Consider the following 21,897-nt stretch of genomic DNA (forward strand, 5'->3'; position numbering starts at 1 on the left):
AAGTGCTAGAAGGCGGGCCTGCCAGTCCGTGGACAGCTACGGCGCCATGAATATCTTACCCAAGAAGAGCTGGCACGTCCGGAACAAGGACAATGTCGCCCGCGTGCGGCGTGACGAGGCCCAAGCCCGGGAGGAGGAGAAAGAGCGTGAGCGGAGGGTGCTGCTCGCTCAGCAAGAGGTAAGCTCCCAGTCCGGCCGGGCGGAGCGCCCAGGCGCCTCGGGAGGGACCGGAAGTGGGGCGGCGCGCAGGCGCAATGCACACCGTGCGGAATTAAGGGCCAGGCTCCCTGGAAGCGTGTGCGGTCTTTTGCGTATCCCACCTCGAGCTCTCCCTGGCCTTGGTTCTCCCCACTCCTAGAGTAGGAGCTCATGAATAAACGAAGCCCTGGACAATTCAAGGAAACTCGGACCACTTTTTAGTTTACCTGCACAAACTCCCTATTTAGTAAGCGCCTACTCTATGCTCGCCCCGTGCAGAGCGCTTGACTTGCCAAATCTCTCAAGCACTGTTCGTTCTTAGAGAGGCTGTCATTTCCATTGTGCAGAGAAGTGAGATGGCTTCAGAGAGGAAGACACAGCGAAATGACAGTGGAACAAGCCAGTTCCGCTCTGTCGGGCGAGCCTTTTGCCTGCACCGCTGCCCACACACAAACACTACAGGCTCTCTTTATAACTCCTAACCTGTTTGGTTTATACCTAGCTTCCTGTCCTTTGGCTAATCTGATTGTCAACACTGGCTGGGAGGTAGTCAGGGTTTTTAAAATTCACATTTACCAGTAGAAATTGCAAATCAACTGGGGATAGTGACATGGAGCCCTGCCTGGAATTCAGATCACCTGTCCTAATACACGAATTGGCTGCCTTCGTAGCTGTTTTTACTGTGTCACTCGAGATTGGGAACCCCCCTGGTTTACTGTTTGAAAGGTAGCTTACAAACCCAGGCGTTGCCTCATTCCCCCACCCTCTCCGCAGGCTGGGATAGGTGCCTCTTCTGGGCTCCCAGTGCCCCTGCTCCCTTTCTTTACAGCCCCCAGCACCACGGCCTGTGGTTTTCTGTGGTCGGCACCAGGCTCGCAGTTCCTTGAGTCACATCTAGGTTCTGAATGTTCTGCCTATACCTTTCTTTTCCCCCAGGCCCGCACAGAATTCCTACGGAAGAAAGCCAGGCATCAGAACTCACTACCTGCGGCTGAAGCAGCAGCACCAGGAGCCCCAAGCAGTTCTGGCCCTGTGGATCTGTTTCGAGAGCTGCTGGAAGAAGGGAAGGGGGTGAGCAGAGGCAATAAAGAGTACGAGGAAGAGAAGCGACGAGAGAAAGTAAGTCGGTCTTGCCCTCTTCGTCAGAGTCATGGATGGAGCTGGGGGAAGGGGAGCACCTTGCCCATCAGGTGTGACTAAGGAGTGTTTAGGGATATGGTGGGGATTAAACAAGCTAATGTAGGGAACTCAGAACCGTACCGAAACATAGCACTTAAGAGGTGTTGGTTATTGCCGGCAGCTAGGTACAGACCTCTCAGGTCTCTCACCTGCTGTCCAGAGCCTATAGATATTTGGGAAGTGTTAAGGGGCTTTTAAATGTAGATCAGATCCTGTCAGTCACCTGCTCTCAGGGACTTCCCATCAAACTCTGAACTTGCCTCCTCCCCCCACCTCAGTCATTCCTCTTCCTTGCTTGCTTCTCTCAGGTTTTTCTTCAGTTGTCTCCCCAAAGATGCCTGCCTTTGAACCCTAACCTAAACCAGTTCCACCCTGTCCCCTCCTTCCTGTGCTTTTTGTTTCTGAAGCTGCCATTGTGCCCCCGGAGCAGGAGCCCCACACGTACTGGTCTGTTGTGTCCCCAGCACCTGGCAGAGTTGGCTCATGACAGGCCTGTTGGCTCAATGTCTGGTTCTGCCTCGGGAACCTTGGGTGTCCCTGGGTTCCCCAAGGGGAGACACACTTGACATTCTCACTTCCACATTTTGTCTTCCTCAGGAGATGCAAGAGAAGGCTCTGGGCATCCTGACGTACCTGGGCCAGAGTGCAGCGGAAGCCCAGACTCAGCTCCCTTGGTACCAGCTCCCCCCAAGTCGGGGCGGCCCCCCGTCTGGTCCAGGACCAGATGAGAAGATCAAGAACCGCCTGGACCCTCTGGGGGAGATGCAGAAACATTTGGGGAAGAAGAGAAAGCACAGTGGTGACAGTGGCAGTCACAGCAGAAAGGAAAAGGAGGGACCTGAGAAACGACCCAAAGAGTAAGGAGCCTGGGCCTTGGGGGTTGGCCATGGCCATGCGGGCACCATGGAAGCTCTCTCTGGTTGGGACGGGAGGGCTCTGGGGTCTAGATACGTGTTCTCAACACGTGGTCCAGGGACCCCGGGGGTCCTGACACCCCTTCACGGGGTCTGCGAAGTCAAGCCTATTTTCATAACATCATTTAACTTTTTAACTCTCATTCTCGGGGTCCCCAGAGGCTACATGATATGAGACGACACCACTGATGTGGCTGGTGGAACATTCGCTTGTGTTAAGATTTCTCATTTTGTATATGCAAGATATTGACAGATAAAATCCACTGAAACAAAGCTCTCTGAGGTTCAGTTTTTGAGACCAGAGTGTGAGAACCACGGGGCTAGAATAAAAGCAGGTTTGTGTCCCTAGGATGCAGACCCCTGAGTGCAGATCGGGTATACCGACCCGTCAGCTTTCTCCCACAGATGAGGGAATGGGGAGGGCCAGGTTGTGCTCAGTGCCATACAGCCGCTTAGTGGTGGAGGGGCACCCACCTGTAGAGGTGGTGAGGCCAGCTTCAGGGTCCCAGCACCAGTCTGCTTCCCTCCCAGGTGGCAGCTCCCTCCCAGAGGACAATGGGGGAGGGCGGGGCCTCCTGGGACTACCAGCTTTCTGAACCGACTCTCATCTCCTCCCAGACCCCCGTCCCTGGACCAGCTTCGAGCTGAACGTCTCCAGCGGGAAGCGGCCGAGAGGGCTCGGGCACAGGCCCTGCTGGCCCGGATTGGAAGCACGGCAGCCCAGGAGGATCAGCCAGAAGAGGTGGACGATCGGCGGAGGCGGTACAACTCCCAGTTCAACCCCCAGCTGGCCCGGCGCCCCCGCCAGCAGGAACGCCCCCTGGCTCACTGACTCAGGGGGTACAGGAGAGGCCGCTGCTGCCAGCCGTCATATAAAACTATTTATTCATAAATATTTTCCAAAATGAAAATAGGTTTACCAAAAAAAGTCCCTCACTGGGGAGGGGAGGAGGGGGCAGCCCTCGCCCCCGGGCCCCCAGGGTGGGGCTGAGAGAAAGAGAAAGCCTCCCAGCCCCCTCCCTGCTTCCTGGGGGAGGGGGCTGCCCTATGGCCTGGGGCCTCCCCCCAGTCTTCCAGGGCAGGGCCCTCACCTGGGCAGGGGGATCAGCATGCGGGGGGAGGGAAGGGTGGAGGGAGGGGCCGGTGTCACTGGAGGTCCCGGTCCTCCAGGTAGCGGTACTCAAAGGTGAAGCCTTCCTTCTTCCGCTGGCCCCACTTCTCGTAGTCAAAGTAGATGTAGGTGCCCTGGCCGGGGGAGAAGGCGGTCAGTGAGTGGACGAGGTGGTCGGGGGAGCTGGCAGAGGGACAGGTCTTAGGGCCATGGAGGAGCCAGGCACCAGGCCAACTGCCCTGCATGCACACGCCATCTCACTCCACCCTCACAAGGCTCTTCTCAGGTGGGAAACGTCATCACTCCTGCTTCAGAGGAAGCAGAGGGAGGCGCAGGGAGGTCACAGGCCAGAGCCGGGCCTCGACCCCGGGCACGTGTGCCAAACATCCTATTGCTTCTCTCGATGGCTTTGGCTTTCCAAGCACTGATCGAGTGCTGAGTACGTGATGTATGTCCTAGGGTTTAGTCTTCACAAAACCCCTGAGGCCATGGAACAGGCTTGGAGTCTACATACATCCAGGCACGCTGCCAGGACAGACGTTTTACTGGCAACAGCGGTGGTGTGGGAACTTCTGAAGGACTGATGCCTGGAAATACGCTAACTTAGAGGATTACTTTGGACCAAACCGGGAGGGAACAGGATGTCTGTAGTTAGTGTCCAAGATGACACAGTGGGAATGGGGCCGGGTTCTGAATGAATGGTGGAAATGCTTCAAAGAACCTGAAGGAATGGAGGGGAGGAGGTTCCCTGAGGACAAGGCCCTTGTTCAGTGCTTGGCATCAGGTAAAGATTTGGTGGAAAAAAACCACTGTGGAACATACCAAGTAAAAGTTGAAATAAAGTCCAGTACGCCCATGACACTACATAGCAGGCACCATTTGGTACTTACACGCCATTAACTCATTTAATCCTCATAACAACTGCATAAAGGTAGGTGCTGTTACCCCGTTTTTACAGATAAGGAAATAGAGACAGATGTTCAAGTGAATTGTCCACGGTCACCAGCTAGAGCTGGGTTCCAAACCAGGTAGTCTGGCTCCAGAGTGTTTTGCAAGTGGGAGGTCCCAATCAATCAATTACGAGAACAACAAAAGAGCTTCCCCATCCGTGTTTGCTGAGCCCCTCTGCTGGGTGCTGGGGACTGTCAAGGTCCCCGAGCAGTGCAGCCCATGGTCTTGGGTGGGAGACACCACATCCCCCCACCGTGCCAGAGGAGGGGCGGAGGCACAGGCTGTGTGTGTGCCTGGGGAAGGCTCCTCTGAGGAAGGACATGGAGGCTGGGACCTCTGGGGTGACCGCGAGCTGGCCAGTGGGGAAGAGGACAGTGTCCCAGGCAAGGCAGATGGCCTGAGGGACCGAGCTGGCTGAAGGTGGTGGCAAAGGGAGCGGGCAGCAGGGCTGCCAGTCTGCGTGTGGAGTGGGGACTCTACCCGGACTCAGCCAGCGGGACCAGAGTGGACAGGGCACAGGGAGGGGCCCTCACCTGCTCGAACTCGTCAGTGATGGTCTTGGGCTCCTCGTGCCTCTGGAACCACATCATGTACTTGGTGTGGAATCGCCATGACTGCTTCTTTAGGGCCTTGGCTGCCAAGTACTGTGCCTTAGTGCCCTGAGGAATGAAGCATGGAACGGGGGATCAGGGGGCCTCGCAACTGGGTGGGGGCCAGGTGGACGGGGCAGGGCGACAGGGCTGACCCCAGGCCCCGCCACAGACCGAGGTTGGGCCGGACAATCCAAGTACGGATGGGCTGGGGCACAAGACGTACCAATGCTGGTCAGGAGAAGGAAAATGAGACGGGAGGTGGAAATTGCTTTCAGAGAAGCTTTGAGAAGGAAGAGAAACTAATCGTGATGAGAGCTGAGAGGAGGCAGTTTAGAAACTTTCTCAAGGCTGGATAAGGGAGGGGGTCACTGGTGACACACTGGGTTACGCAGAGGTTGGACAGTTCCCTAGCGGGTCCCCAGGGAGGCCCGGGTACGTGCCAGCGAGCAGCGTGCTGGCACAGTGCGAGTTATCGGGACGGGCACTGTGGGGCTGGGCTCCCTGGGTGCTGCGCTAGACCAACCCAGCCCTCAGCCTCAACTGACCTGACACCTCAGCACTGGAGTGGGGACAGGGAGGGGTCTGGTTGGGGGGGGGGGGGGCAGGACTGGGGGAGGGGGAGGGGTGCGGTCCCGGTGGCCGCAGTGGGGCACCCACCTCACCCCTCCAGCCCGAGGGGGGACGGCGGCGGTGGCGGCGAAGCCGGGGGGCCCGAGGCTGCCCCGGGGGCCCTGCTGTACCTCCAGATAGTAGAAGATGAAGAAGAGCGTCTCGGTCGACAGCCGCTGGTAGAACTCCACAGTGTCCGAGTGCGGGGGCGGCATCTGGTGGTGGTAGGGGGGCGTCGGGCAGGGGTTCCGGGGGAGGTACTGCCTGTGGGGGGACAGGATGGTCACTGCCGATGCGCGGCAGCCCCCGGCCTCCCTGCCTTCTCTCCTCTCGTGGATCAAAGGGAGCGTCTCAGGCACCACATCACCCAGCATTACCACCTCAGTCCCTGTGTCCTGTGGGGAGCCCAGGTCAAGGCTCCCTCGGATTCAGGGGCCCCGTACCCACCCCACGTGGCCCCTCACCGGATGCGCTCAGAGTCTGAGGGGTGGGGCATGTGATGCCAGGCGGCCTCTTCCATGGCCTGCTGGTAGAGCTGCTCCTTGGTGAGGGGCACAGGCCCCAGGGGACACACACCCAGTGACAGCGGTATGTTCACCTCCGACAGCTGCAGGGCCGGCTGGGCCGAGGCTGGGGGAGCTGACGTGCTGCTCAGGATGATGTCTGCGGGGAGGGCAGAGGTGGGGCCGGCGAGCGGTGAGGCTGGTGCATCCGGCCCCTCCTGGACGGCCCGCCCCACCCCTGGAAGCTCACCTCGCTCAGTCAGGTGCAGCGTGGGGACGGGGTCCTCGATGCCGGAGCTGATGGCTGCCCGCTCCGCCATGGACTTCAAAGAGCTCAGAGGCTCAGGGGCCTGGGGAGGGAAGAGGTGCCTGGCCTGAGGTCCAGGGCCGAGGGCTGGCACTGGGTCCTCGTGGGCCCCGGCACCCTCGCCTGCTCCGGTGGGGCTTCAGCTAAGCCAAGGCCGTTAGTGTAAGAGCACGTCCACTGCAGCACCTAACAGCGGGGAGAAAACCTGGACACGACCAAGTGTCCACTGACAGAGGGGTGCCTAGCACGTGTGGACCCTGCTGTGCAGCCCCGTGACAGTAACACACCAGCGGAGAGCCCGCGCGCCACCTCCGTCACAGAACCGGCAGCAGCGCCCACTTGTCTGCACGCCTACACGCTGGGAGGCGCCCGCCCACTGCCGGCTGCCCCACGTGCGTCACTAAGACCCCCTGCCCCTCTCCGCGGCCACCGGCCACCGCTGGCCACTGGCAGTTGCCTTCCACTCCTCTCGCCACCCCACTCCCCACGCCCTTCAGTCACCGAGGTCTCTCTTCCCTCGGAGGCACCTGCACTGCCGCCCCACACCGTCCTGGTCTCACAGGCCCCCGAGGGACCTTTCCAGCCGTCTTTCTCTGTCATTTTTCTACTCAAAACCTTTCCACCACTCACCCAGTAATTAAAAAAAAAAAAATGTTGTGGACCTGTTTTGAGAATCTCAAGGCTCATTTCTTCCCCCAGAAAAATGCATACACTGAACTTCCTGTCCGTTGTATTTCTAAACTTTGGGTGCTCACTGGGAGCCAGAAACTCTCCTGAGAGCTTTATGAGGACTATTCCCAAGCATCCTATCATATTTGAGGAGTGACGGCAATTACTTTCATTTTCCAGATGAAGGCAGGTACAGGAGGCAATGCAGGGCTTGGACCCCGACAGTGGGGCCCTCCTCGCCCTGCCTCCTGCGGAAGTGAAGTTAAGACACACTGGCCCAGGGACTTCCCTGGCAGTCCAGTGGTTAGGATTCCACACTTTCACTGCGGAGGGCCTGGGTTCAATCCCTGGTCAGGGAACTAAGACCCTGCAAGAAGTGTGGTGCGGCCAAAAAAAAAAAAACCCAAAATAAACCCCGAAACACACTGCCCCAGATGGTCACCTCACGTCCTGCTGCTGCCCTTTCAGACTCTGGCCCTGCAGCCAGCCTGCACCCCGTTCCTCTCGCCTCCGCTGAACCCTGCTTCCCAGCCTTCTAACTACAGCTCTGGCATCAGCCCCCCATAGAACTCCAGCCCCGGGGGGGGGGGTGGGGCGCTTCTCCCTGTCAGCCCCGCCTGCCACTGTGACCCCACACGACCTGGCCCTGGTTCCACCTCACAAACGTTGCTGGGCTGCCTCCCCAGGTTAAGTCAGATACGCACGTGGGTCCACAGCACCCCGGCCCCCACCCCACCTAGACATGCGCGCCATACAGTCCCACTCTGCTCCCTGTACGGAAGGTGGGAAGTGGCTACATTTAGCCAGCACGAAGTGGCTCAGAGCAGACGTCAAGTGTTTTCTGGACTTAAATGTTTTTGTAGAAGGCAAGAGGGTGGTAAGCTCTGGATGGTGGATCATGTGAAGTAATACGTCTTATGGGGAGAAATGACCGAGGGCTGGAAGGAGGGCGATGACAGTGGACACCCGGGGAGCGAGCAAGCAAGTACAATCAGGAGCAAGGAAAGTACCCAGAGGGACAGAGACCCAGGTAGGGGTGGCAGAGAAGCCCGGAGATGATGTGAGCGCGCAGGTGTGCCAGGCGAGAGAAGCCAGAGCGACACAGCGAGGGCTGGAGGTGGAGATGGCAGGTAGAGACCTGTAGCCAGGGGACAGCGACCATCTGCAGTGGAGACACAGGGCCAGGACAGAAAGGCTCGGGGCCCGCCGGGGATGTGCGGGGCCCACCTTGATCTCCGGGGCAGCGCTGAACTGTGGAGGTCCATTGAGCAGGGCGCCGGCTGCCTTGGCCTCGCTGAAGCTGGGTGTCGGGGAGCTGGGAGGGTTCACAGGTAGTGGCACCAGGAGACTGGGTCCCCCCGAGTTGTTCCCTGAGCCTGGGGCCACGCCCCCAGCCCCCGTTGGGGCTGTCGCATTGGGTTCCTTCCTGGGGAGGGGTACAAAGGGTTGGAGGCTCAGAGGAGGGTCCCCAAAGGCGGGACGGACAAGAAGACTTGGGTGATCGGGGAAAGGAGTCAAAAAGGGAGAATGCACAGAACATGGGGCCAGCTGAGGGACGCAGACAGGAGAGAAGCTCTCTGGGCGAAGGGAGAACCCCACCCCTTGCCATCACTTCCCAGTAAAGAAGGGCTGCGGATGTGGGAACAAGCATTCTCAGGACGCTCCCAGAGACCACACGCCTAAACGTTCTCTAGGAAGCAGGTGGGACCACTTCTTACACGGAGTGGCCCGTGGAGAAAGGGGTGGGAAAGAGCCACACAACAGAGCAGCCCACCTAGAGCCCAGGGGTGAGGCACCCGGGGAGGAGGGAGGGAGGGAGGGATCCGGGGGGTCTTCCCCATTCCCACAGAGGACGCTGCGCTCTCTCTTGGGCCACTCTTCTGGGAAATGGTCTGACCTACGATCTGGAGGGGTGGCTGGGGAGAGGACGGACTGGGACCCTTCACTGTAAGAAGTGGACGCTGAGCCCCTGACGGAGTGAGGAAGGCCCTGGGGCAGGACACAGAAAAGGGAGGAGGCGGCAGGGCACGAGACTCCTGCAGGAAAGGGAGAGCCAGAGCGTTCCAACGGGTCCCCGGGGGGGCTCTGAGAACAATCCCACTTAGGCGAGGAATGTTCTAGGGCAGAGCTGGGGGACACACGTATACGATACCCCAGCTGGGAAGAAGTCGGGACTCAGCACCTAAGCGGGTGGGAGAGAGCTCTGGGGGAAGTCCCCACTGGCAAGGGCAGGGCCCGGATCTGCACCATGTGGCAACCGTGTGGGCGGCCCTGTGCCTCCTCGTGCCAAAGGCTGCCTGTCCCCAGCCCTGCCCGAGGCCGGACACTCACGAGGTGCTGGGAGGTGGGTTGTGGGGGCCAGACGGGGGGCCCAGGGCCTGGCTGTTGGCACTGCTGCCCCCGCCGCTGCTGAGAGCCACCTCTGCCGGGCTGTCTGCCACTACTGAGCTGTAACCTGGGGGAAGGAAGAGGGGCTGAAAGGGGCCTGCGGCAGCCACCCCAGGACCCCCCACCCGGCCGCCTCCCACTTACTGGTGGCGCCGTTCTGCTTGCCTCCACCTCCGCCTCCGCCGGGCTGCACGCTGGGGGGCCGGGGCTGCGCGGGGCTGGGCCCACTGGAAGCTGGCGGGGCCACAGCCTGGGCGTAGGGGGCGGGCGTGCCCGAGCTGTGGCTGGGAGCTGGGCTGGCCTTGGCGCCCAGGGCGCTTGGGGGTGCTGCCGGGGCAGGGGCCCCGTTGTTGCCAGGGGCGGTGCTCAGGGCAGAGGCGGCGGGCGGGGGGCCGGAGGGGTAGCTTGGCGGCACAGCTGGGGACTGAGGGTGCTGGCTGCTGTGGACAGGCTTGGAGCCGTTTTTGGCTGGAGACTGCAGGTGGGAGGGAGGAGAGGGTCAGGACACAGTGGGCCGCAGGTCTCGCCAGCCTCCCGCACACCCCTCCCCGGAACAAGGCTCCATCCTCGGTGCTGGCCTTGCTGCCCCTCCCTGGGGACCCAGATGACCCCCCCCATTCGCCCTCATGGCTTCAACCTCCACCTTCATGCGCACAACACTCGTGCATTTCTAGCCTGCATCCAGCTTGCCATGTCCTGCCTGGACATCCCCACGATGTCCCACAGGGATCTGAGACACCACTCGGGTGTAAGAGAAACCCATCCACCTGATGACAGGGCAGTAGTGGGAAACACATCAATGTCCTCAGTATGAGGTTAGCTGGACCCAGCCAGAAGTCCAAGGGGAGAAGAGAGGACAGCTGAAAATAGGATAGTAATTCTGAATGTCACTTAAAGGGTCCCAAAAGTAACTCAAGGGGCCGTTAATGACCAATACCCCACAAAGCACGTGGGGTAACGTGCGCCTGACAGCCCGCGGCTGAGCTGCTGACCACCCCTCTCAAGCCTACCCGGCAGCCGTCCTCGCCGCTTCCTGGACCCACCCTGAGGCCCCACGGGCACCTCACGCTCACTCTGCACCAAGCAGGACTTGCGATCAACTCCTTCCCGACACCACGCATGGTCACCCGGGTCCCACACCAGCCTCATCAACTCTGCCCTCAGGCTCTCCCTCGGGACCAGCCCTCCGACGAGCCCACAGAGGGGTTTCAGGCTCACTTTCCTCCTGCCTAAAGATAGCATTCCGGTGCAGCAGCATTTCCTAAAGTGTGCTGCCGCCCTGGGACACGTGAGCAGAATCCACAGGGTGCACTAAGGAGAAAAAACTCTCGGAGGCACTTCCCCTCTTGGAAACTTGTGATGTACACCATCTGCGCAGCCAAGGCCCAGAGCGCGCCCAAGAAAAGAAACCTATGTGGTTTTTGACCTATCATTTCTGGGGCTTGCTGGGCCCTTTCAGAGCTGGTCCACCCGGTGTGGGCCCCCCAGCCCGACAATCTAAGGTCCTGCGCTCGTGGTCAGCCCAGTGGACCTGGCTGGGCTCACCTCTCCACACTTCCACGTCCACCACGACTGGCCTACGTCTCCTGTCGCTGCCCCACACGGGAATGTATCTTCCTCTAATGCCCAGGGCAGACGCCCTTCCCAAGAAGCGTCTCCCAACCACAGCACCAGCCACGCACCTGTCTGCCTGCCCATCAGTACTGCAGGCCTCCCTCAGGGCAGCCTGACCCACCGCGTCCCCAAAGCCCAGCATGGGGGCCACACTCAGGCCTCAGTAAGCCTCTGGAAACCAGCGAAGGAGCGAGTGCTGGGCCCATCAACGTCCGACGCCCATCGGACCCACCTGGCTGATTTCACTATCCGTCGAGCGTCCCCTCTTCTTGTCATCTTCAGAGTTTTCCTGAGGTTTGAGAGGTGCAGTCAGAAACCTGTGTGTCTCTAGGGACCCGACAGAGACACCAATCTCCGAACCCCCGGATCTGAACCCAGCTGGCCTACCTTCCAGACCCAGAGCTGTTCAAGCCCTTATGACCTTCATCTCACTGGGGAACCTACCTAAACCCTGCCCCTTAGGGTGCTTGTCTTCTGGGGGCCAGCACCACGTGCCAGGCTCTTAAGGGTCCAGGAACCTGCTCTCCTTCGAGTATCCAACCCTCCATCCCTTCCCAGGTGTCCAGTGCCCAGGCTCCTCGGCACCCCAGGCACCAGCCTCCCTCCACACTCAGGACCCACGTGTGGCCCTAACCGCCCTACCGGCAATCTACAGCCCTTGGGGCCCAGACCCTGGATACCGAGGTTCCCCTCCTGCAGGACATTTCCTCAGCCCCCAGCCCCTGTGCCCTCCGTGGAGACTCAGACCCACAGGCCTCACCGTGGTGCAGTTGGCCGGGCTGGGCGGGATGGGCGAGCTGGAGGTGGTCGAAGTGGGCGTGCTGCTTGACTGGTTGAAGATCTCATCCTCCATGTGACTGTGGCTGGGCGGGGAGGTGGCGACCAGCGCCTGTGCTGTGGGGGCGTGGAGGCTGTATGAGCTGGTGGGGACGCCTTCCCCCAGGCCTCCACCGCCCTTCACCCGCAGGCCAAGCCCGGGCCTCACGAATGTCCTCGAGGTCCAGGTCGTCGTAGAGGAACTCGTTCTCCTCGAAGTCAGGGTCCTGGGACGAGTCCACGTAGTACTCGACGTCGTCCTTGATCTTGCGGATGGCGTCCACGAGGATGGAGTCATTGTCCAGCATGCGCAGGATGGTCTCCAGCATGCGCACGTGGTAGCGGTGCTTCTCGATATGCCGCTTCAGGCCCTCGATCCGGTCCTGCTTCTGCTGGCGAGCCCAGGGCCAGGCTCAGGGGCTGCAGGGCCTGCCCTGCCCCTCCTGCCCCCACAGAACCCGTCCTCAGTCCCTGACCCTGGTGGAGACCCAGAGGCCCCACTCCAGCCCCTCCGGGGTCTGCCCGCCTTGACCCCTCAGGGATCCTGCAGCTCCTCCCACCCCGACATCCCTGGAAACTGCTGAAGGAGCCAGGGATCCCGGCGTCTCCCCTACAACGTGGCCCGATCTGTACCCCGCCTGACCGTCCAGCCCACCCACCAGCTCCGACCACCTTCTGGAATACAGGAGCACAGCCGCCCCTGTCTTGCTCTAACAGTAATAATGGCAATCCCCGTTTGGGGGAAGCTTGTTGTTTACAACTCTGAGCATCTGTCACCACCATGACCCCCACCCCCAACCACGTGTCCCTAAGAGGAAGCCCAGATTCAGAGGCCTGTCTCCTAGGCTCCCTCCCAAGGCCCCACTCCCTTTAGGATTTGACATCCTAGCCCCAGTTCCAAATCCCTCCTGACTGCAAGGACCTCCCTCCAAGCCCACGGTTCCAGACCCCTCAGTCTCAGACACCCAACTCTGGCACACCGCCGCCCCCAGCTTCCCGAAGAGCCAGCTCTCTGTCCCCCGTACTTCCTGGGTCAATACGCAGAGAGAGTCTGCAGCCCTAGGAACTCGGACCCTACAACCCTGGCTTTCTGGAATCTGGGTCCTGAGCCCTGACTTTGTCTCAGACCACTCTTCTCCTCAGCCTCAATGAGCCGCTCCTCCATGCCCCGCCTTGTCCACACCTGCTGTCCTCTCCTTAGGACCCGGGCCCTCTAGGTGCTGTGAGGCCGCAGCCACAGCTCCTCAACCTCCCCGCCCTGGGCGGCCCTCGGGTCTCACACTTACTCTGCGACCCAAGCAGAGCTCAGCATCTTCCCCCAAAGGGCTCCTCTTCTTGTCGGCTCCAATGTTTACCCAGACACCCAGGTGGGACCCTGGAGTCTGCCTCATCTGTTCCCTGCACGCCCCACCCTCCAGTCAGCTGCTAAGCCCTCCCCATCCCACCCCTTGACCCCCTAATCCTAGCTGCCAGCCCTGTCTGCCTCAGGAGCCCAGGCCCCGACTCCCGCAGCCCGGAAAGCCGGCCTCTCCTGATCGCCAGCCCATCTCTGTCCTCTGGGCACAGGGGCCCCCCACTCACATCCTTGTCGCCCTTCTTCTTGCGTGTTTGCACCGACAGTGACTCCACTTCACTCTCAAACTGGTCCACCTGCATGTTTAGGGTGTCGATGGTATTCTGAGGGTGGGAGGGGAAAGGCAAGCGGTCAGCCAGAGTCCTCTCATACAGCCAGGGTCCGGGCCCCAGGTCACCTCCTCCTCTACCCTGACTCACCGTGAGCCACTGGCCGACCTCCTCCTTTTCCTTCTGGGCAGGGTCCACCTTCTGTGCCAGGCCCAGGCCCTCCTTGCTATAGGCTTTGGTCTTGGTCTCTCGCTCCACAACTTTGAACCGTTCCATTTGCTGTGGAGAGCAGAGTTGGAAGGGGGATCCCAAAGGTGGGAGAGCAGCTGACTCAGGGCCAGTGGACACTCAAACCGGAACCCCACTCTCAGGTTCCCAGCCCTTTGCCTCCCACCTTCCCCAGGTACAGAGACCTCACTCTTCTCAGGACCTCTGGGGACCCAGGAATCCGACCACCCACCTCTCAGGTAGCAGACTCTGGGCTCCTACCGTCTCAATGAGCTTGCGGTTGTCTATAAGCTGCCTCTTGTCCTTGATCTCATTGGATGCTACCCAAGTCTTGATCTGGTCCCTCAGCCGCTGGAGGTGGGAACAGCAGGACACTCAGGACCCGGGCGCCGAGGCCCCCGCCCCCTCCTCTCCCTGTTCCCCCCGCCCTCAGGACACAGGAGTCCGGGCCCCCAGCCCCCTCACTTGAAGCTTCTTAATCTCCTTCTTTAGATCAGCCTCATACTTTTCTTTCTGGTTCGCGTTGGCTGCATTGTGGAGCTGAGGGATGGAGAGAATCCAGGAGTTTGTGTGGTGCTGGCTGCCCTACTGCCCACTCCAGTGGTAAAACTCCAGTCTCTCTCTGCGGGCTGGGGACTCTGGGGACAACCCCCCCAGGACCAATCCATCTCAGAGCTGCTTCTCTGAGGTCCTTGGCACCTGGACATGCAGGCCCTCTCCCTGGTTGACACTCAGGAACTCCTCAACTTTGTTCTGTTCTCTCCTCCCTAGAGACCCACCCAGATTTTTAGGGGCCAGCCCCTGTACCTTCTGCCAAATATCTTCAAACTGCTCCACGCCCTCGGACACCTTCTTGAGGCAGCGATCAATCTCACCTGGCCAGGGAGGAAGGCAGGCTGTTAGCATCCTGCCAAGGCAGCAGGGATCCAAAGAGGAGTTCCGAGGAGGGTGAGCACGTGGCCACACAGGCAGCAGGCAGTGGACCTAGTACCTTGGAGTTTGCGCTTGTCCGCCATCTTCCCTGCCCTACAGACGCACTCTCTTCATACTCTCTTGGAGAAGGACGCTGCTGGGAGAGATTGGGAAGGAATACACATTTACTCCCTGGCTGGTCCAAACCCAGAGACATGAACGAGGTTGGGAACAGGGTGCATGGGATGGAAAGGGGAAGATGCATTTACTATCTGATGACAGACTGGGCCCAGTTCTCCTTTTGCTGCCTTGACTGCCCAGCACAGAGTCTGGTCCAGAAAAGGACTCTGGAAGTTTGCTGAAAGAAGGAAATAGATATACTATTTGGGACTTCCCTGGTGGCACAGTGGTTGAGAACCCACCTGCCAATGCAGGGTACACGGGTTCGAGCCCTGGTCCAGGAAGATCCCACATGCCGCAGAGCAACTAAGCCCGTGCGCCACAACTACTGAGCCTGCACTCTAGAGCCCACGTGCCTAGCCCGTGCTCCGCAACAAGAGAAGCCACCGCAGTGAGAAGCCCGCGCACTGAAATGAAGAGTAACCCCTGCTCACCACAACTAGAGAAAAAGCCCGCGCGCAGCAAGGAAGACCCACCACGGCCAAAAATAAATAAATACATAAATAAACAAATAAGATATACTTTTTGTGTGCCTCTGACCCAGGAAGTGGAAAACTCCTAGAGCATGGAGCACTTTCTCCCCAGATGATACTCAAAAGGATTTTTTAGAGCAGAAAAATGTCATGCAGCACACAGCTGCCTGCTAGGGACAAAGGCCTTAGACCTGGAGACCACAATTCCCATAGAGAAGTCAAGCACACAGGTGACCAGAATCCTAACACAGGGAGAGGTTACTCCTCAGACAAGTCAGGAGACAAAGAATTTTGCATCCCATGGAGAAGGGCATGACACCATTTATATGTGTATCAGTTGTAAGGAACAAAGGGGAAGTGCAGTGGGGGGACACGGAAGATGCCTACAACTGTGAAAGCTAAACCCACCCACACAGACATGGCTGGATCCCAAGCAGAAGAGGGCTTTAGACCTCTGACAAGTTTATTCCAGAGAAGGATCCTTAAACCAAAGGAAATAATACTCCTAACCCAAAGAGGGTAATACCAAAAAGGGTTACAGGTTTGGGGGCAGAACGCATCACTCGAGAGAAGAGCAGGAGAAGAGAGAACTCTTACGAAGATGAGAAGTTGAAAGGGAACCTGAACTGGGAGGGAGCTATCGGCACACACGAAGGAATTGCATGTCAAGTGCACTACTGGTAATGTAGACTCAGGGAAACATAAACCCTCAGACAAGCACCCAATACTTAGAGACACTGGCACCTCCATCCTAAAGGAAGTTACATGCAACCCAGAGGGGACTGAGGTCAAAGGGCAGTCACCAGAAGCTTTCGCCAGGGCCCGACACCAAGACCAGGAGAGATGAGGAGCCTTGGGGAGGAAGAGCTATGACTGTGCTGCAGGAGGTCCCCACTCCCAGCGAGGGGGCCTCTACTGAAAAGCATGGCTTCCTGAGACCTGGGGAGTGCCCACTCAACAGGCCTAAGGCAGGGTGCCCCAGAGCAGCCCCAACTGCCCAGGCAGAAAGAGCCCTACACGGAGGACTCAGAGCCTTAACCCAGAGGGAAGTCACAGCAAGAGGGCCCCCACCCACTGGGAAGGGAACGCAAAGAAGAGTCCGGCCCAACAGAACCTTCCACAGTGACAGAAACGTTCTGTATCTGTGCCACTGAACGCTCGACAGCTCCAAACGTGGCTAGTGCAACACAGAATGGAATGAAAAATTTTTCTGCTAACTAGTTAAAATTTAAATCACATGTGGCTAGCAACTACTGGTGGCACAGGGTATCAGAGAGCACGCCTTAGAACCAGAAGCCCACGTGACGGGGCTGGCCCTCAACCTCAGAGCAGCGTCCTCCACAGGGACCCACTTGCATGACGGCAGACCTTTGACTTGGGGGAGCGTGGATCTCCCCCGTAAAGGAGCAAGCAAGAGGAATGGCAGCACCCTTGGCCCAGGGCTGGCTGACATGCCAAGGTGGGGCGCAATCCCAACACGGGAAATTCCAGCTCCAGGAAGGCGAAGCCGCCAGAAAAAGGATTCAGGAGAGAGTTGCACAGAAGGGACTCAAACTGAGGTGGGGCAAGAGCCTTTGACCTGGGAGCTCACACAAGGGCCTGGACCCCAACACTGAGGTGTGCAGGAGAGTTTTTGCTCCAACACTCCAACGCTGAAAAGCCTCTTACTGCCCAGGGGTGGGGGGTGGGTACAGGAAGCTTAGACAGGCGCTTATACTCCCGGCCTCTGTCCCAGGAGCCCAATGCTGGGGCACGGCCGGGTGGTCCAGCCCAAAGGGACAGGACGCCCAGTTTACACCCCTAAACAAGGCACTGCACGCTTTAGGGAGGGGAGGCTTTCTCCAGGTCCCCACACTGAGTGGGCTGGGACACCCAGCCCAGCTGAGGAGTTGATACCCTGCAGAGGGGGCAACAGACGGTGGCAGCAGGAAGTCCTGAAGGAGTCGGAAGCAAGGTGCCAAGGGAACAAGAGCCCCAGCCGGGAGAGTGGGGTTTCAGACAGAACCTCAAAGTGGGCAACAGCTGAGACCGGGAGACCTGCCCCAAGGAAGGCAGCTCCTCCAGAGAAGGGCAAGTACGCCAGGCTCTCCACAGAAAAACCCCACAGCAAAAGGGTGCCTGTAGCTTAGATCCCCAGCAAAGGACCAGAAAGGAAGCTGGGGCCTGAGTCCTGAAGTAGAGATGCCCCCACAGAAGAGTCCCATGCTTAGAGGGCTGGGAGCCCCAGCGCTCTGGGAGGGTCCACCAAGATGCTCCAGGGAAGGTAACCATGGCAGGCCCACTCTGAGACAGGCAGGCATCTCAGGGAGAGGACCTGGTGTCCTCACCGCATGGAGTCTCAAACGGCACCGAGGAATCTGGGAACCTTGGCCCTGGAGACTTAACCAAAAGACTCTGTCCGAGAAGGCACATCCCCACGAGTAAGGAGCCTACACTGAGCGGGTGGGTAGGCTGAGCCGTGTGCCAGACCCACAAGAGCCAACACCATAAAGTGAGGGGCTGAAAGTAACAAAGAGCCCCCAACGGCACCTCAGGGGAGATGACACTGCCACACGGAGCGGCCTGGTGAGGAGTGGGGCAGGAGGAGCAGAAAGCTTAGTCCTGGGGAACCAAGCCAAGCGGTCCCCAATCCTGGGGCTGTCACGTGCCGATACACAGCAGCCGTGTACCGTGGGGAAAGGAGATCGGGCCTGCTGGGAAGTGACGCTGGAAGGCCATCCTGAACTTGGGAGGCTGCTGACGCTGTCACACAGAGATCTGAGAGGCTGGAAGGTGGATGTATTAGGTCCTGGGGCGGAGGGAGTTATCTCCCCACGCGAGGCCCAGTACCAAGGGTGGGGGACTGGAAATCCCACCTTGGAAAGGTTACACCAGAGGAATCTTTAGTCCTGGGGAAGGTGACAACAGTGGGGTCGCCCCCTCAAGTCTCGGGGATCTCACACCCCCATGTCAAGGAACCTGTGCCTCAGGAGAGGGCAGAAGCCTAGTCCCACCCAGTGGGACATCACAAGCAGGGGCTGAAGCATTAGCCCTGGGCACCAACACCTGAGAGGGTCCTTAGTCCCACAGGAGGGGACACACAGAAAGGCAGAGACACCTCAAATCCAAGAGTGGCCAATACAGGCAGGAACCTTACCCCTGGAGGAGGCAACACTGAGAGGCTCCTCGTCTTGGAAAAAGGCACCACTCCAGCCCCAAAACCCCACACCTCACAGTACAAGAACCTCAAATCTAAGAAGTCTTACACTCCTAGGGGGTTCTAGCAGGGTGGGCATGGGTAGGGATGAGCCCTGGTTCTACGACTGTTACACCAAGAGGGTTCTCTAGTGCCGGGAAGCTCACACACCCACAATGAGGAGCCCTAGAGGAGCACCGAGGGGGTGGGATCCTTGACCCCTGGAAAGACGATACCCCAGTGGAGGAACTGATGTGAATACAGATAGAAGCCTCAGACTGAGGGAAGCGACAGCCTATACGCTGAGGGCAGTGGTGGCAGGTGTCAAAAAAAAACAGTACCGAAAGGACAGGAGCATCAACCTCGGGGGAGGTGACAGCCCCTGAGCTAACAGGCAGGTCCTGCTTAGACACAGGGGGGCTGGCGCTGCCCACAACAGGAGATCATTAACAACGTGGAGAAAGCAGGAACCTGGGAGGTACCACCAAGCGAGAACCAGGTACCTGAGACCCAGGGGAGCTCAAGAGCCCCACCAAAAGGACCCCGAGGCAGGAGTGACATCGAGAGGAAGCCCACACCGGGAGGGAGGTGGGCAGAGTCTGGATCCAGGCAGAGCTCACAACCAACAAGCCAGAGCTCACATCCAACAAGCCAGAGACCGATACCCAGACCCAAGAAGTAAGAGCGCAGGCCTGAGCGGGTGACGCCGAGAACAATCCTGACTCTCCAAGGAGTAAGGCCTGGGTTGCGGGACGTGGAAGCCTTAGACCTGGGGAACTTTTCACTACAGAGGCGTAAACTTGGGCTGAGGCTCCAACTCCTGGAGGTGGCATCTTCACTCCAGGGGAGTTCATCCCCCACCCCATCCCCAAAGAGGAGAGTGGCGCCCACGGTGGGAGGGGAGCGGAGAGAGGAGCGCTGGCCCCGTGAAGGCTGACCCTCTCTCGCCACGGGGGTCCTCAACCAGGGGACTCGCAGCCCCACACCCACGCGGAGGGGGCAGCCTCGCCCGGAGACCGCTCCCCAGCACAGGGGCTGCTGCCGAGGGGGGCAGGCACCTGAGCCCCGAGAGGGCGGGCACCTGCGGCCAAGGCGCCTCCATCCTTCCAGCTCCTCCCGACGCGGAGAGGGGCGGGCACCTCGCACCCTCACACCCCACGGGGGCTCGACGCGGACGCCGCGCGGGGCCGGGGTCGCGGGAGGACCCCCGGGCGCCGCCGAGGGGCGTGGAGGAGGGAGCGGGGGCGGGGTAGCCGCGCACCGCCGGGCCGACGGCGAGCGCCGGGGCCGCGCGGTGGCGGGGGCGCCGCGCCGGGGGCGGCCATATCGCGACAGGCGGCGGGGTCGCAGGGGCGGGAGGCGGCGGGGAAGGCGGCCGACGGCGCCGGGGGAGGAGGGGAAGGGGTCCGGCCCAGTCGAGCCTGACGCTCTCACCACAGGAGCTGGCGCCGCCGCTGAGGAGCGTATCGCGACAGGCGGGGGAGGCGAGCGCCCGCCGCCTTTTTCTCGCGCCCCGGGCCCGGGCGCTATCGCGATAGCGGCGCGAAGCGGAAGTGGGGTGGGGGGAAGTGGGCCCGGGGTTGTTCTGACGACGGGGGTCGGGGCTCAAGGGAGGCCGCGGCGTCTGCCGATGGCTCCGCGGAAGCTGACCGGGCCCGGTCCAAGATGGCGGCGGCGGAGGAGGCCTCCCCTCCTCTCTTCTCGTCTCTGGCGCCGACCCGCCCCCGAGCCCCGAATATAGGCCTGTCATTGCTCCGGCCGCACGTCGCTCTTGCCCCTCGGACGCGCTCTATTGGTTCTTGGCGGGGATGCGGCCGGCCTCCTCTCTCCGATTGGACAATCTCTCCAAGGCGCGGCGTTCGATTGGCCTCCTGCGCGGGCTGCTAGGATTGGCTCAGGTTTTCTTCCCCGCTCCTCCGCCTCCTCCCGCCTCGGGGCACAACACGCCAGCGCGAGGACTCGTGCGTCAATCCAGAGACCTGTGTCGTGCTGATTGGATACACCCGCCCCCTTTCTCTTAAACCAATTGGTCGGAGGGAGGAGCTAGGCTGATCAGGGGCGGGAAGTCGTCCGTCAAGTTTGGAGCCGTTTTCAATTGGCCGTGGGGGGACATTCTGCCCTGAAGTCATTGGCTGGTCCAGGAAGTGGGTGGGGAAAGCGAAGGAAGGCATGGAGAGTGGGCGATAGAGGCCGCGTACCTAATGGGAGAAAGACAGGTGCCTTCAAAGCGGGGGCCGGGCTGAAGTCATCTGCCAATGAAGACAGCCCCTGGGCTGGTAGGGAGGAGCCGGGAAAGAGGGTCCAGCCCTCTTCTTCGTTGGCCCTGTTATCGTTCCTCCCAGAGTGTCCAATAGTTTGGCGAGTGGGCGGTAACCGCTCCTAAGGCGTGTGAAACGGGGCGTAGCAGGCAGGCTTGGAACCTGGGAGCATCCTTCCACCTCCCTTGGGTCCTGGCCGGGCAGGCCGGTCCCTGTCTGTGAGCTGCACAGTCTTCAAGTGCCTGTATTTGGCATATCTTTGAGACACAGAGGAAGGGAGAAAAGGAAGGAAGCAGGAGACGATGCCCCAAGTCACTGGCATCACGCATAGCTGAATTGGTTGGGAAGCGCCATGGAGGCATGGAGTATTTGTCCTGCTTCTGTGTGGTTACATGACCGTGGGACAGTAATTCTCCTCTGCACCTCCATTTCCCTGGTGTTGTGAGGACGCCGCAGAAGGTACAGATGAGAGTCCCTGTTCCCCTCCCACGGCTGCCTCCTAACACCTACTGGTCCTTCAGATCTCAGCTCAGTGGTCTTTTCTAGCGGGAAAACTTCCCTGACCTCCCGTGCTGAGTGCTCACGTGAGCCCTGTTCATTCGGATTTACTTTTGCACGTATACTGTCATTTTCTTAATTATTTGAATCTCCCCCTCCGGATTTTTGCATCCCCAGCGCTTAGCAGCAAGAAGCACTCAGTAACCGTTTGCTGAATGAGTACCTGGATGAACACGGGGAATGACTTGTGGTTAAAACTTGCTAGGCACTGGTGCTCTGGCAAACCAGGAGGCATTTGCCCTGGGTCACACAGTCAAGATGAAGTCATTTCTGCCCATCTCCTCTAGGTGGAGGAAAGTAAGATAAATCCAAGGGAAATGCAAGTGAGAACTGCATCAGAATCGCCTGTGGCAAGGCAGGCAATGCTTGTAAAAACGCAGTGCTCTTAGGCCCACACAGATCTGGGAAGTGAAGCCCAGGGATCTGTATTTTTACAAACTTCCTGGGTGATCATTAGAGGTCTTTTGTGTTTTTTTTTAATATTTATTTATTTATTTGGTTGCACCAGGTCTTAGTTGTGGCAGGCGGTCTCCTTAGTTGCGGCTCGCCAGCTGCTGAGTTGTGGCATGTGAACTCTTAGTTGCGGCACGCACGTGGGATCTAGTTCCCTGACAAGGGATCGAACTCAGGCCCCCTGC

At 59.6% G+C, this 21,897-nt stretch overlaps 2 protein-coding genes across 3 annotated transcripts; one reads left to right on the forward strand and one right to left on the reverse strand.

The window, feature by feature from the left end:
* Positions 1 to 26: 26 nt before the first annotated feature.
* LENG1 (leukocyte receptor cluster member 1) lies at positions 27 to 3,202 on the forward strand. Its single transcript, XM_082677277.1, has 4 exons — positions 27 to 178; positions 1,135 to 1,317; positions 1,975 to 2,234; positions 2,910 to 3,202. The coding sequence occupies exons 1-4, from the start codon at positions 47 to 49 to the stop codon at positions 3,121 to 3,123; spliced, it is 789 nt and encodes a 262-aa protein (XP_082533403.1). The 5' UTR covers positions 27 to 46; the 3' UTR covers positions 3,124 to 3,202.
* Positions 3,160 to 20,093, reverse strand: CNOT3 (CCR4-NOT transcription complex subunit 3). 2 transcript variants are annotated; one of them, XM_082677249.1, is made up of 18 exons: positions 19,878 to 20,093; positions 14,695 to 14,769; positions 14,511 to 14,578; positions 14,169 to 14,243; positions 13,965 to 14,054; positions 13,626 to 13,754; positions 13,434 to 13,529; positions 12,022 to 12,241; positions 11,797 to 11,930; positions 11,269 to 11,325; positions 9,567 to 9,897; positions 9,366 to 9,489; positions 8,262 to 8,460; positions 6,309 to 6,408; positions 6,020 to 6,218; positions 5,687 to 5,819; positions 4,887 to 5,012; positions 3,160 to 3,536 (listed from the first exon to the last, which is right to left on the reverse strand). In XM_082677249.1, the coding sequence occupies exons 2-18, from the start codon at positions 14,717 to 14,719 to the stop codon at positions 3,438 to 3,440; spliced, it is 2,205 nt and encodes a 734-aa protein (XP_082533375.1). In that variant the 5' UTR covers positions 14,720 to 14,769; positions 19,878 to 20,093; the 3' UTR covers positions 3,160 to 3,437. The 2 variants fall into 2 exon arrangements, with proteins under 2 accessions (XP_082533375.1, XP_082533374.1); XM_082677248.1 differs by having other exon boundaries at positions 12,022 to 12,244.
* Between the last annotated feature and the right edge of the window lie 1,804 nt (positions 20,094 to 21,897).

The sequence above is a fragment of the Grampus griseus genome, assembly GCF_964374135.1.
Source record: "Grampus griseus genome assembly, chromosome: 19".
In the NCBI taxonomy this organism is placed as follows: domain Eukaryota; kingdom Metazoa; phylum Chordata; class Mammalia; order Artiodactyla; family Delphinidae; genus Grampus; species Grampus griseus.

What these genes read in the sequence shown, in the direction of transcription:
- CNOT3 (XM_082677248.1), bottom strand. Translation starts at nt 14,719, where the DNA reads ATGGCGGACAAGCGCAAACTCCAAG. An exon ending in GGACAAGCGCAAACTCCAAG is followed by an intron (nt 14,579 to 14,694) that starts GTACTAGGTCCA and finishes CTCCCTGGCCAG; the next exon opens with GTGAGATTGATCGCTGCCTC. An exon ending in TCAGACTCTGAGCGCATCCG is followed by an intron (nt 5,820 to 6,019) that starts GTGAGGGGCCAC and finishes GTCCCCCCACAG; the next exon opens with GCAGTACCTCCCCCGGAACC.
- LENG1 (XM_082677277.1), top strand. Translation starts at nt 47, where the DNA reads ATGAATATCTTACCCAAGAAGAGCTGGCACGTCCGGAACAAGGACAAT. An exon ending in TGCTGCTCGCTCAGCAAGAG is followed by an intron (nt 179 to 1,134) that starts GTAAGCTCCCAG and finishes CTTTTCCCCCAG; the next exon opens with GCCCGCACAGAATTCCTACG. An exon ending in AAGAGAAGCGACGAGAGAAA is followed by an intron (nt 1,318 to 1,974) that starts GTAAGTCGGTCT and finishes TGTCTTCCTCAG; the next exon opens with GAGATGCAAGAGAAGGCTCT.